The sequence below is a fragment of the Salvia hispanica genome, chromosome 4 (genome assembly GCF_023119035.1).
Source record: "Salvia hispanica cultivar TCC Black 2014 chromosome 4, UniMelb_Shisp_WGS_1.0, whole genome shotgun sequence".
In the NCBI taxonomy this organism is placed as follows: Eukaryota; Viridiplantae; Streptophyta; class Magnoliopsida; order Lamiales; family Lamiaceae; genus Salvia; species Salvia hispanica.
In genome coordinates, this window is record NC_062968.1 from 40,223,418 (window position 1) to 40,238,117 (window position 14,700).

The 14,700-nt window shown below is 34.4% G+C and overlaps 2 protein-coding genes across 2 annotated transcripts; one reads left to right on the forward strand and one right to left on the reverse strand.

Annotated features, from left to right (window-relative positions):
* The first annotated feature begins 162 nt into the window (after positions 1-162).
* On the forward strand, positions 163-2,672 carry LOC125222331. Its single transcript, XM_048124862.1, has 7 exons — positions 163-255; positions 441-503; positions 630-692; positions 1,234-1,293; positions 1,648-1,758; positions 1,905-1,997; positions 2,077-2,672. Exons 2-7 carry the CDS (start codon positions 459-461, stop codon positions 2,506-2,508), a joined length of 804 nt encoding a protein of 267 aa, XP_047980819.1. The 5' UTR covers positions 163-255; positions 441-458; the 3' UTR covers positions 2,509-2,672.
* Positions 2,673-7,101: 4,429 nt separating this feature from the next.
* LOC125222330 (26S proteasome regulatory subunit 6B homolog) lies at positions 7,102-9,785 on the reverse strand. Its single transcript, XM_048124861.1, has 6 exons — positions 9,219-9,785; positions 8,520-8,750; positions 8,225-8,383; positions 7,774-7,926; positions 7,563-7,646; positions 7,102-7,356 (listed from the first exon to the last, which is right to left on the reverse strand). The coding sequence occupies exons 1-6, from the start codon at positions 9,702-9,704 to the stop codon at positions 7,222-7,224; spliced, it is 1,248 nt and encodes a 415-aa protein (XP_047980818.1). The 5' UTR covers positions 9,705-9,785; the 3' UTR covers positions 7,102-7,221.
* Positions 9,786-14,700: the final 4,915 nt, after the last annotated feature.

A 14,700-nucleotide genomic window follows, 5' to 3' on the forward strand; every position in this document is an offset into this window, starting at 1 on the left:
TCTACCTTGTTAGATTTTTCTAAGAGTGAAAGGTTTGTGAAGCCTCAAGTACATGTTCAATTAATGTTATTGATTTTTCACTTTTTCATGGAGTTACAGAGTTGAGACTTGACATTTTCATCTGGTTTATTTTGGGGTTTCTGCAAGGAGTTTGATACATCTTGATGATTTCCCGTAATTTTTAAATTTTAGGTTGGTCTGGAGAAGGAAATTCTAGAACTGAAGTCTGAAAAGGATTCCTGGGCCCAGACAGAGGTGAGGTGATCCTCATTAAAATCTTGTACTATGCTGATTTCTTAACGATTGGGACTATGCATAGTGAATTATTAGTAGCAATTTTATTGTTCAATATTTTACTTTCTAATTGCCACAATCACTTCTTTGCAAATAAATTTCACTTCTTAAATTCTATATGCTGATTTAAAACTTCTTCCATGCAGGCTGGTTTTGGGCCAAAGATGAATCAGTTGGTGGACGAGGCTTCATTATTAAATTTAAAAGTGGTAAAACTTAGTCTTGGTTGACATAGAAATTAATGATAGTTTTCCAGCCACACTTGAGATATTAGCTCTTTGTCTGAAATTAGTAGAGTTGTTTCAGTATACCAACTTACAGCTTCACCACAACAGGTGAGCCTAGAAGAAACAGTAAAAGAGATGGAAAGAGAGAGAGATTCCTGGATGCTGAAAGAGGTTCACACTGTTTTTATCTCGACTGTTATACTTGCAATGTGTTTTAGCTGTTGCGTTCTGAATATTACTTTGCAAAGAAATGCTCCTCGACACCTGTAAATATAAGCAAGGATGAAACTAGCCTAACCTTACAGTTTTAAATTAGTTTGGTAGCCGTGAAGCTGAAAGATTCTGACTGTGGTTGTTTTAGTGATACATCAATCAGTGTCCACATTTGCTGTACAGAAACCCTATCTCTCTAAAAGCACTAGACATGAGATGGCATTTATCAACTTTTTCTTGTGTAAATACTATAATTTATAAAAAATTGTCCAGAACTTTAAGAATTACTTTACTTAAACCCCAAACAATCACTTTTATATCAAAAATGTCTGGCGTCCATTATTCAACCCCTTAAATTGCAATATAAGTTTGACTCGATAAATTCTAGATGTCAAGTACTGTTGCTTCATTGACTTGTCCATTGTATCGTTCTTCCTTCCTTCCATGGCGATAAGTTTCAAAGGCATTAATTTTCATTGTGGTTATTGCAATGTGACAGAACTCAGCAAGGGAATCTATTTCCAGCCTGACCGCTGATAACACCAAATTAAGAGCTCAGGTACCAACTGGAGAATGTTTTCTCATATTATTCTCCGCTGATCTACTGCTTTTTTTGAATAGTTTTCAAAATCAGTAGGCATTTATTGAATTTCGTTCACTTATGCTTTACCTAAGGTGGCAGAGTAGTTTGGAAGAGAAAAGACGACTTCTTACTGGAACACTCTAATGCATGTAATGATCTGTGTGAAAAGACTAACATTTTCATGTTTAGTATACCTCATAGTATTTGATAAATTTATTTTGTGGAATTCCTGCTAAAGACTATAATGTTGCTACTTAACGAACATGGCACTAATTACTCATAAAAGTCCAATTTATTCTGATAATAGAAATTAAAATCAGAGTATTGCAGGTGGAGGAGCTGGAGCTATCCAGGGACACTCTCTTTAGCGAAACACAACAGTTGAAAGAATTCGTTTCAAGTCTACAGTTACAGATTAATAACCTTGAGATGGACAAACAGGTAGCAACTAGCAAGATGTTTTCTCTAATCTTGCTACTCATTATCTGTTTCCTACCTTAGTATCTCAATTTTCAAGAAGGAAGTCATTTTCTCACTTCGGTTCTGTAAATACTGTGTTTATTGGTGAACTTTATTTTCTGATTCAGACTCTAGAAAATGGTCATGCAAACTACGAGGCAGAAGCTGCTAGTGCACTGGTTGAGAAATTGGTTGCAGAAAATGCAGAGCTTGTTGAAAAGGTGAGTTACCTATCTATCTGAAATTATGGCTATGGTTTCAGCCGTGGTAGGATAATTTACGTCTGTGGCTGTTGTTCAGGTTAGTGAATTGCATGCTGAGCTTGAACAGAGACGTGTAAGAACTGAACAATTTCCCAATGTTGGCTCAGTTCCCGGTGCTGTAAGTGCTCAATCTGCTGAAGTATCTGGTGCTAGTGAGACAATCACTGTCTCAGGCGGCATCCAGTCTTTGGAAGATGTCATAGTCAAAGATGAGAGGGATGACGAGCTTGTGAACGTGAAACCTGGTGTTGCAAATTCTTCAGAAATAATAGAGGAAGACGAAATCGTGCAAATTCCATTGGATGAGAATGAAGCAGTGAAGGAAAGTAATATGGATGCTGCTCAAAATGATGACAATGTGGATGTCTCGCTCACTGATTCACCGTTGGTTGGCGCTCCGTTCCGTTTGATATCATTTGTAGCTAGGTATGTTAGTGGAGCTGATTTAGTGAATGCCAACACTGGCTGATCAGACTAGGCAGACTGAAACAGAGATTTTTGGAATAGATAGAGAGAGATACAGCCATAGAAGTTTTCTAGAAAGAGCTAGTTATATTTATACAGTTTTCTGTTATGTAGATTAACAATGTAGATTGATTAACGATTGATAAAACTACTGTTACTGACTTGTTACATACGAATATTTAATATAGAAATTGAATTGAGAAAATGTCAATGATGGTTACTGTGTTCTAAGCAAATCAAGAATCTTTCCAGTTTATTGGTGTAAAATGATCAGATAATAACTAACACTACCATGAACTCAGGTGGGGATGATCATCAGATATTAGAGAGAGAGAAAAAAGATAAAAGTGGGTAAAATATTAGAGAGGTTTAAGTAGAAAAAGAATAGGGCAGTAGAAAGGTGAAGAAAAAGAATAAAATAAAGTAGGAGAAAGAATAGAATAGAATAAAATAAAATAAAATAAAATAAAATAAAAAATTGTGTTTGATTTTGCTAAAAAATGATATATCCCAAAAAGGAATATGAGTAGCTTATGGTGAGACGTATGAAGTATGTAATAAATTGGAATTAACTTTCCATTTGTAGCACGAGACTAATTTTAGTGGGTGAACAAATAAAAATATGAGATTATTTTTTATCGACGGAGAAAGTATTATTTTTAAATTTACATATAAATATAAAAGTAAAATAAATAATGAATCAAAATAGATTTTCACTTAATAAAAATTTGAAAAAAATTACTAACGAAAATTGAGAACTAAATAACGAGAATTAACTTATTTTGAGTCAATCCCATAGGGCTCGAGTTAATTTTGGTTCAACCTTATTGAGTTGTGACGATTCGGTTTAAGGTCAATCGGATTCATAAACTTCTAATCATAACTCTATCACATTATCGAGCTATTCGGGCCAATTCGTGAGGTTTCGACCGAATTGATATCCACGGTTGTGTTTGTATAGAGATCGGTCGGGCCTCTTCACGACAACGGAGTATGTTAACGCCAATTTGTGGGGTTCATGCTCAACTATACCAATCTCAATATTCCATGTGTTTTTATATATCTGTTGATAATTAGTGTCAAAATAGGATGCAACTATTACTTCTCACAAATGTTCATTAGATTGCTATTATCATTAACTAGTATCAGTATCTTACAGGTGTGATCACCCATTTTATTTTATTCGCATTAATTTTTAATTATTAATTAAATAAAATTAAAATAAGTTTAGAAATAAAGTAATACGGACACTCATGTTGATTAGAATGTTGGATCACAATTACTAAGAAAGTGGTCATACATAAACAACATATACATCTTATCTTTAAATTATACTCCAATAAATTAAAGTAATATTATATAAATAATTCTTATTTTGATTTTGGTTTAATTTTGAAAAACAAAGCCACTTGATCCATATCATTCGAATTTTTTGAAATTAAATTTGAGTTGAAATGGAATTTTTTTTTTCAAAAAGTGAACTATATTTAACATTTGATATTCTTATTTAATTTTTAAACTGAATTTTAGTGTCCAAGTCTATTAATAATTCAATAACACATCCAAACTTTGCAAAAACCAACTAAAATAATTCGTAGATAACAATCTGCAATAGAATAAAAAATTATTCCTACACAAAGTATCCACATCATATATTATACTAATTGTAGCATCATTTGTACTAAAATGTAGAAGGCATATTTCATGGGAATTCAGTTGCAAAGATTTAGGAATGGGAAGTGTGAAACTTCATTTCCACGTTAGATTTTCAAAAATAAATACATGGACATTTCTGATTTTTTCCCAAAATTAAAGCTGATGCTTGTTTACCGGAAAGTTATGGCAGAATTTCCGGCAATCAAAACAACGTCATTTATAGTAAACGAATTAATTTGCTTGTAAATACACAAACATTTAAGATATTCTACTTTTTCCCTTAACTTTTAAAACTTTCTTGCATTTCCCCAAACTTTCTTAGCTAAATTCAATGTCTCCATGTTCATGCAAAATACTCTCTCCGTCCACAATTAAGAGTCTCATTTTTAAATGACACAGGTTTTAAGAAATGTTAAGAAAAGTGATGGAAGAAAGTTAGTGGAATAGGGGTCCCACTTGTATATATTAGTTTTAAATGATATGTGAGTGGAATGAGTTAGTGGAATGTGGGGTCTTTTTACCACTTAGGGCTCGTTTTGTAGCATGGATTGGATATAACATGATAGATAATTTGGGATAAAATTTTCGGGCCAAAAGCAGGATAGTGTATGGATATGGTTTTTATGATGTTGTTTTGTAGATTGGATTATTTTTAAGGTTAAGGTATGCAATGACAAAGTTGCCCTTCCTATAAATATTCTTATTTAGAAAAGAATTAGAAAAAGTGTAACCGAAAATTCATCAAGATTGTTCCTGCAATTCATCTTTGATTCTATTTTCCAACCCAAACTTCATCAAGGATCTTATATTCTCCAGAAATCAACAAAATTCACCAAAAAAAACCCAAAAAATTACTAAGAACCAATTAATAAACATAAAACTTAGCTAAATTAATTCATAGAAAATTAACATAGAAGTCAAATATAACAAGCAACACTGAAAAATTGATGCAAATATAGGTACAATTTTTTAGCAAGAATTAGATAAGGGCGAACAGCCGCTTGCTCGAAGATGATATGGCGCAAAGGTTGCAGATTACGTTGGGGAGGCTCACATAGAGAAGAAAATGGAGGGGAGTAAGGAGGCTGGAATCTCCTTTGGAAATTCATCACAGCCGGATTTTGCAAATTTCCAATTTGAGAATGAAACCCAGAAAATCGACTCACAAACTCAGGAACGAACACAGGAAATTTTCAGAGCAACAGTCGCCACCACTACAGCCCGGTCACAAACGACGGCGGATGAGGCATCAACGACGGTGGCTGATTCGTTGGGATCTACAACTTGGTGGTCGAGGCCCATCGCCGCCATTACCGTCGGCAGCCATGGTACGGATGAAGGCGAGGGAGATATGAAGGAGAGAGGGTTGCTGCGTAGAAGTAGCTGGCTGTGGCGGAGAAATCATTTGGGAGAGAAAGGAGGAAAGAGAAAACTCAGAAAAGGGTAGGAGGTAAGAGAAAGGGGTAGGAGGCGGAAACCTACTGAAACAGTGCATAAACCCATAAAATTTTTGGGATTAATTAACCAAGCCCAACAGTGAAAAATAGCATTATTCACGCGGGCCTAGCGGGCCGCCGTCATTTTTTTCGGGCCTTAGATTGCATTTATCCAAGCTACAAAACAGAGGTTTAATCCTGATAATAAACCTTTTCCATAGAAATCCAGTCTATAAAACGGACCCTTATGGTAATATGAATCGGGACTCTTATTCGTGGACGGACCAAAATGAAAAAACGGGACTCTTATTCATGGACTGATGAAGTATTATAAATAATTCATTCTCCTAGGGAAATGTATTTAAAAAAGTATTATACATTTTTTTTTCATTTTAGAGATATCTTTACCTCTTTAGGAGATATGACTTCTAAATATAAAATGGATTTTGGTGTACAGTAGGAGATGCTTAGTTATTTCACATTTGAAATTATGCTTTTTGATTCGCCAAAATAAAAGAAATTACTTTGCCCAACACACGGGATGCAAACTAATTTATTCAACTGTCCGACTGCAAAGCAGACGTAGTCAAGCTTCTTGTGGTATGGCAAAGTTGAGGAATTTTTTAATCACTCTTTGACTTTGACGGAATGGGTGTTCAAGAGCATTAGCTCTAAACTTTTGTTGAGTAGTGGTATTAGATGGTGCACGATTTTTGGAGTGGGTTGTTGGTTCATTTGGAGGAGAAGGTGCCAATTTATTTTTAAAGGAAAAACGGTAAGTCCGGAAGGAATTATGGCTCAAATTATGAACATGGCCAAGACAATTGGGGAGCTCAGCTTGACAAATGGTATACGCATTGGAGCCGCACGTACGCCTATGCTGATTGGATGGCATCCTCCACACGATCAAGTTGAATACAGATGCTTCCATCGAAGGGGGCCTTGGACGAGCTTTTGGCGGAGGGCTTTTTCGAGATGAGAGGATTGGAGACTTGGATTTGTTGTTAATATTGGGAGCTGCTCCATCTTGATGGCGGAAATTTGGTGCATCTTCTATGGATTAGAGCTGGCCAAGGCTCGAGGATTTCAGAAGCTAGAGGTGGAGAGTGACAGCTTTGTTGGTGTGTCAATGATTATGGGTAGGTTCGAGATCTCAACCAATTGTCGCTTTTTAGTACAAAAGGTACGTGACACTCTTCAAGACTTTGACTCAGTCGTGGTTTGGCATGTATTGCAGCAGATTTTTAGTCCCATTTTGCTTATAACTTTTCTAGAGGAGTAAATGTTTTAGATACTCCGCCATTGGGGTTACGTAGTTAGTTGATCAATGATAGCATAGGTGTTTCTTACATCCAAACTAATTTATTCAACTTGCAAGTCCGATTGTTTTATTCCTTTTCGACTTATAAAAAAAAATGAGTGGTGAGTGAGATTAGAAGACTATTGTAGAAGCAACTGCATCTTTTATTATTAGCAGGAGGTGCATGCATTGTTGGATTACAAAATTCACACCAAACCCAACCAATTCTTCAACTCATCAGTTAAATAGATAACAGTATCCATAGTAACACAATTAAGTACTAAAGCCATAGATACAAATCCCAGCTGAAGAAAATAAAGTGCAATTACTTGTAAAACTCAAAATCAGTATCTGGCTTCTTGACATTGCCTCTGTATCCTTTCTCAAAATCCTTGGGAAGTATCACATACCGGTTTTTCCTCACCGCGTGCAGACCTGCCTCCTGACATATAGCTGCAATCTACACATTTACCACCAACAAAATTAAACTTAGCATGCTCTCTTTCTCATTATATATAGCACATAACTAAGCCTAGACATTATTTTTCACCATCTACTACTGATCAGTAATTAAAAGCACTTTCCATATCATACATACATTGATAAGTCAGCAAGTTGTAGACACTGTATATAAAACCAGAAATTTATGGAATCCAAGAAACAAACCTCAGCAGCACTTATTTTATCAGGTCGAGAGACATAGTCTTCCAAGTCAACTTCATCACTTAAGTTCATCTTAGCAGTACAAACCTGCCCAAAATAAATGGAGAAGATATAATATACATCCCAGTAAAATCATTACAAAACATTCAGGAATAGGATGTTCATCCATTTAAAGCATTTAGTGAATGCTGATATAATTTTCTCAAATACTAACCTGAAAAACAAGTCTCTTCTGGCGCCTATCAGGCAAAGGAAATTCTATTTTACGATCAAGTCTACCAGGACGGAGAAGTGCAGGGTCCAAAGTGTCCGCACGATTAGTGGCCATGATGACCTTTACATTCACAGTTTGATCGAAGCCATCCATCTACCAAAGCATAGATCAATGCACATAGATTAAGAAAACTGAGGAATTAAAATACTACCGCCAGTCCACCACTATTACAACTAATAACGATAACAATTATTAAAGGTGCACGCGCCCTTGAACTATATTGCTATAGGCACTACGCAAAAGGCACGCGGCGTGCGTTTAACAACAGTGGTGATAGAAGTATAATACCCCAAGTTCATTGTACAGGACATCATTAACTTATTAAGTTAGTGTATATACAGAACTTCAAATCAAAAGTGCTATCATGAAAGACTTGCTCTAAGTTAGATACCTGATTTAGAAGTTCCATAAGAATCCTCTGAACCTCTCTATCAGCTCCAGTTTGGGCATCAAAACGGGCTGTTGCAATGGCATCTACCTCATCTATAAAGATAATTGCAGGTGCATTCTCCTTCGCCAGACGAAATACATCACGGACCATTCTAGGCCCCTAATTTCCAACAGCAACATTACCATATTAGTTAATAATGCATACATCAATTGTTGAAATGGAAAGCAAAAAAATAAAGACTTTCAATATCACATTGAACCAAACTATAAGAAAGGGCTAAAATTCTTAAAAGTACCTCTCCAAGATATTTTTGAACAAACTCCGAACCCACAACTCTAATGAAAGCTGCAGTTGTGTGGTTTGCTACAGCCTTTGCAAGCATGGTCTTCCCTGTACCAGGAGGGCCATAAAGTAACACACCACGAGGAGGATCAATACCAATCTGCTTGTACAGTTCGTGGTGAGTGAGAGGTAACTCAACAGCTTCACGAATCTCTTGCTTTTGAATATCACATCCACCAATATCCTGATTACGTAATAAACAGGAAGATGTCATTTGAGAACATTGTTGAAGCATAGAAGCTAGAATGGAAAGAGGCAGCCATTAATTATAAAAAGTGTCAAAGTATCTTACTGTTAAAAAAGTGTTACAGCCAATAGCTATTTGATCTTACAATTCTCAATCCTAAATATAAGACTTCATAAACAGAATGAAGTAACAAGTTTTTCAGTTCTAAACTGTCCAGTCAAAAGTGTTTAAGAACTAAGAATCTGATTAAGTCTAAATTGTATTATCTGAAAGGCTCAATTATAGTGTTATCACATTTTTTTGATGTTGTAAAGGGAGTTCCCTGACCTAATTGTACAACACTCAAACAATACCAATTCCACCAGTTAAGAAAAATTAATCAAACAGGATAGCCCTAATTCACCAATCAACCCCTCAAAATTAAAACTCAACATGAAAACCAACATAACAGCAGAAGATACTGACAGTGTATGTGACATCAGGCTTCTCAGATTGGCTGAGAAGCGAGATGCTGGAGTCAGCTTCCGGGGGCAGGACATCGACCAAGGCGTTGGAATGGCGGTGGAGCGCGACGGAGGCAGAGGGTTTGAGTAGTTCGCGGTTGATGGTGCTCAGGATCCGGACGTAGTAATTCGAGCCGGTGGTGGAGCCGACGATGCCGTTGTTCTGATCAACCATCTCCATGAATTGGCCGATAACCAAGGGCACGGATTGAATCCGCTTCACTTCCTCCTGCGCCCTAAGAAGCTCCCGCTTTAGGTTTTTCAATTCGTCCTTGACGTACTCCTCCTGAATATCGATGAATTCGATCTGCCGCTGCAAGGATTTAAGCCGTCCGTACAAATCTTCATCGTCGACGGCGGGAACATCCGATTTGACGGCCGGATAAGACGGCGGAGGTTCGGAGATCGGTACAGGCTTAGGATCGAGCACCATTGCCGAAGCTGCCATTGCTTCTGCTCTGCAATTAGGGTTATGTTTCAAAATTGGATTTGGTACTTCTCTTTTAGAAATGATGACTTGATGCAGACGAAATCAATGGGAGGTGAAGGTATTTATAGGATTTGGGCCCTATATATGGGCCTCTGCTTCTTCTATATTTATCTCTTAAAAATATGTTAAGTTTCTATTTTAATTAAGGAAATTTTTGAATAAAACTATTCATTTATAATTAATATCATTAGAATTAACACTTTACTAATACTCTATAAATAAAAATTATCAATAATGTGAGCTACTAACACTAGGATTAGACTTTGCCCCCTTTTTGTTATAAACTTATTATCAAAGAATGAAATTTTAACAAATCAAAAGAAAAATAGTGAAATTTTATGTGATCAATGCAATTGAACTTAAATCAGAGCTGCATCACTCCAATGTTGATAATAATTTGAAAGGGCCTCTCTTGATAACCAGCATATACAGCAATCGGATTTCCCATTAAATAAACAAAAGATAAATTAGCCTTGAGACAGTTCTAACAATAATAAAGCAATTCAACATATATATACACTGCCATATATACCAGTTGCTACTTAATCAAGATTTTAACTAGTACAACTTTAGTAGTACTTCGTTACATGTCCCACTTTATAACACTGACTTCAAACTTTATACTGTATAAAAGATTAAGTGAAAGAAATTAACATAATATACTTTTATTAGTATCTATCTATACATATATAAAAGGCGAATTTTGATCTTCTTTTGAAATATTTATAAGTTTTGTCCTCATTTGGGAATATTAATAAGATATGGAATCAATTTGAATATTCATGAAATAACTAATTCCTTCCCATGGCTATTACATGCAGAAACATATAGTTATCACCATATTGTATATATGTATTTACATTACATTGTCACCACACCAAAGAGAACAATTTGTGCATTATTTTTCAAAAACGTCTAAAATTCCACCTCAAAAAAATATTTCCAAGTGTTAAGGACCAAAAATGATAGTTTGGGAAAGTTCACAACCAAAAAAAATGTCCCCTCAAAAATCTAAATAAATAAATGACATAAAAGGCAAGTTTTAGCCTTATTTTGAAATGTTTATAAGCTATGAGATGAATTTCAATATATATAAAATATTTTATAATCAATGTAGAAATGAATGAAATTATACTACGGCCAATATAATAGATGCTAAATATGAATATAGCTACGTGATTTCAGTTACAATGTAAGAGTGATGAGCGTTGAAACTCATTTTAATTTGGCCGTTACTTTTTTTTTTAATTAACTTGGCATTCAATCCACAAACAATATAATTTAGGGGTGTCGAAACGGGTAGCGGGTATTGGGAAACCATCAACCCGACCCGCTATCCGCCGGGTAATGGGTACCCGCTACCTAACGACAATGGGAAACGGGGCGGGATCGGGTAGTTTGTTTAAATTTTAGCGGGTATGGGTATACCCGCTACCCGCTCGGGTATACCCGGCTAACCCGATAATACCCGTTATTTATAGGGGTTTGAAATATTTGATTTTAGTTAATTAGCTTCAAATCCATATATACTCCCCGATGATACACTTTATCTCCAATTATTTATCCGCTACCAAACGAAGGATTGCAAGGTTGGTGAAAGTGAAACTTTTATTAGTTTAGTGTCTTTATATTAAAGATTTAAAATTTATAGACTTTTAGTTGAAGTTATATACATTTAGACTTTTGATGAAAGTGAATTATTTTTTATTTTATATTAGACTTTTGAATGGTGATTTAATTTTAGACATGCTTGATGTTTCTATCATATTTGCTTATTTGAAATTTGGATTTGCATTATATTTCATACATAGTCATATTATATTTAAGAGATGAGAAATCATCATATTTGTGCATAGTTAATAGTTGAAAATTATGCAAATACAACAAAGTAAAAAAAATATAAATCTAAAAGCGCAGTGTAGCAACTAGCAACAATCCCAAAATTCATTCTATAATTTCAAATATGTACAAAAAATTATTGTATTAGATGACTAGCATTGATGATAAGTGAAAACTAAAAGCATAATACCGTTGAATAATATAATACACAATTCAAATTATGTGTGCGGGTTTGGGTACCCGCAACTGCGGGTTTGGGATACCCGATGCGGGTATGGGGTTACCCGTTTAACTATACGGGTCGGGATTAGGTAGTATAATATTGAAGTTTTCGGGTACGGGTACCCGCAAAATCGGGTTTGGGTACCCGCGGGTACCCGTTTCGACACCCCTATTCAATATATAACAAATGCCCATTATTCAACCATTGGATCCTTGAGTTGGATGGTTGTGATCAATGCATTATTAGTCTATAATGTTGCATTATTAGCCGTTGTGCATTATTAGAATGAAAATGTGCATTATTAGTCTATAATGTTGCATTATTAGCCGTTGTGCATTATTAGAATGAAAATGTGCATTATTAAATGACACAAATGATTGGCTAGAAATGGTGGTATGGTGTTATTTTAAGGGGTGGTGGCACCCTAACATGCCCATATATATATATATATATATATTATATATATATATATATAGTTGTGATCAATGTCGAACCCTTTTAAAGACCGAACTAGGGACCAAATTTGGGCCATTAGATCTAGTTCTTTTGATGAGATGTGCTGCTGTGAAAATTTTTTCTGCTTCATTACTAGCCCATTTTACTTCATTGTATAGGTTTATTACTTCATTTTGTACATAATACCTTGAAACTACAACATGTTTTTACTTGTTTCCAGTAAGTTTTGAAATGATTCAACATATGCTTCATTCAAATTCATTGACGTAGGTTTTTGCTTGATTAACATTTAAAAATGCAATTTATTCAAGTGAGTTTTTACTTCATTGAGGAACGTTATTACTTCATTGGATAAGATTTTTACTTCATTCCAGTAGGACTTCAAATGCTTCTACACATACTTCATTCCAATAATTTATTACATTATTTCATGTGTTTATTAAACCATATTAGCGTCATGGCGGTGGTGATAGATATTGTAGAAAGAAAGAACGGCACGCGACGGCAAAACCATATTTACGTACTGGAATGAAGTAAAAACCTCTTTGGAATAGTAAAATCCTACTAGAATGAAGTAAAACCTACTAGAATGAAGTATTATATTCTGGAACGAAGTTAAATCTTCGGATTATGTTATTATAAACTTATTTACCTTCGGATGAATTAAAATAGGCTCGTGATGAAGGCGAAAATAATTTATATCTGTATCTTATCCATAAAAAACTAGATCTAAAAGCCCTAATTTGGTAGGGTTCGGTGGTTCGGTCTTTAAGAGTGGATTTGTGGATAATGGGACTCTCTCTCTCTCTCTCTATATATATATATATAGGTTTGTGTTAAAATGACAACACCTTACGTTTATACAACAATATTATAAACGCTACCACAACGATATTACAAACACCACACAACAATCTATAGATTGTTATGTAGTAATCGGATATGAATATTGTTGTTCAAGAAAAATTGTTGTACAAAGACCAGACATGTGGTTGCCCGTCTTTTTCCGGATTTTTTTTTGCCACGTGGCAGGTTGTTATTCGTGCATGTGTACAAATGATTGGGTAGAAATGGTGGTATGGTGTTATTTTAAGGGTGGTACCTTGGTAACATACTTATATATATATATATATATATATATATATATATATAGGGATGTACTATGGTGCCACCATAGATAAGATAACATCATACCACCAATATAGTCCGTTAGATCTCATTCTATGGACGCCTAGGATTAAGTTTCGTGAAAAAACACGGGTTTGCAGTCTACTGTATTAGATATTGTAGTCTACTGTATTAGATATTGCAATCGTGGTAAACTGCAATATTGTTGTGGTAAGATTGCAATATTCAATGAACAACACTGCAATCTGGTAACGTAAAATTAGAAATTTCCTATTTTACCCCTCCGTGTTTTTACACATGGCAGCATGACAAGCACACGATTTTCAGATTCAATGGCCTAAAATGGTGGTATGGTGTTACAATAAAGAGCGTTGTCATTTTAGCACAACCCTATATCCATTTTAGGCCATTGGATCTGAAAATCGTGTGCTTGTCATGCTGCCACGTGTAAAAACACGAATATATATATATATATATATATATATTCAAATTTATTCTTCAATTTAACCTTTCATTCTCTGTATTGATTATGACATGGAACTATACGATCCGTACTTTAAAAAATAAACATATCGATCATAGAAGCAAATATACTATTTTTTAATGTGCATCAAAATTGCACCTAGCTTATAATTAAACAAAAATTAATACTTCCAAGAAGAAAAGAAAGTACAAATATTAAGTTATATCTTATTATAAGAAATAAAATGTGTCCCCTATAACGTCTTGATCCCACCAATCAATGAAATTAATTATTCAGTTTTTTTAACATTTTTTTATTTATTTATAGGTTTTGATTGTAGGAAGTTAATTCCATTTATTTTAATTATAAGTGGAGGAAGTGAAAGGGACTTCTATTTTTCTACTATAAATATACGGTATTTGATAGCTTATAATCCATACATTTCTCTCTTTTTTCTCATTACATTCTTTGTTGATTTTTTTGTACAGATATGATCCGATTTTAGGTATTCTCTTGGATCTCCATCGATATTGTTTTAATATGAAGTTAGTTTTCTATATGATGATCTCCATCGGAGTATTATCTATCGTTTAGTTATATTTTATTACTATATATTGCATGCCTATTTTTTAAATTTGTTGTTATTAAGTGTGTTGTATATAACAAAATAGTCATAAGTTAAAGTGGTCTAATATTGATTTAAAATCTATTTATTTACATTATACAAATTCTCATAAGTTAAAGTGGTCTAGTATTGATTTAAAACCTATTTATTTACATTATACAATTTTTATATAGAAAGTAGTTCGTGAGATGTTATTGTTTCGACTGATTCTAATATATAT

Bases quoted from the DNA above. Each gene is read 5' to 3' on its own strand.
- LOC125222331 (XM_048124862.1), top strand. From the start codon at position 459: ATGAATCAGTTGGTGGACGAGGCTTCATTATTAAATTTAAAAGTG. The intron at 693-1,233 runs GTTCACACTGTT...GCAATGTGACAG, and splicing joins ATTCCTGGATGCTGAAAGAG to AACTCAGCAAGGGAATCTAT. The intron at 1,759-1,904 runs GTAGCAACTAGC...TTTCTGATTCAG, and splicing joins ACCTTGAGATGGACAAACAG to ACTCTAGAAAATGGTCATGC.
- LOC125222330 (XM_048124861.1), bottom strand. From the start codon at position 9,704: ATGGCAGCTTCGGCAATGGTGCTCGATCCTAAGCCTGTACCGATCTCC. The intron at 8,751-9,218 runs GTCAGTATCTTC...TTACGTAATCAG, and splicing joins AGCCTGATGTCACATACACT to GATATTGGTGGATGTGATAT. The intron at 7,927-8,224 runs GTATCTAACTTA...ATGCTTTGGTAG, and splicing joins TTATGGAACTTCTAAATCAG to ATGGATGGCTTCGATCAAAC.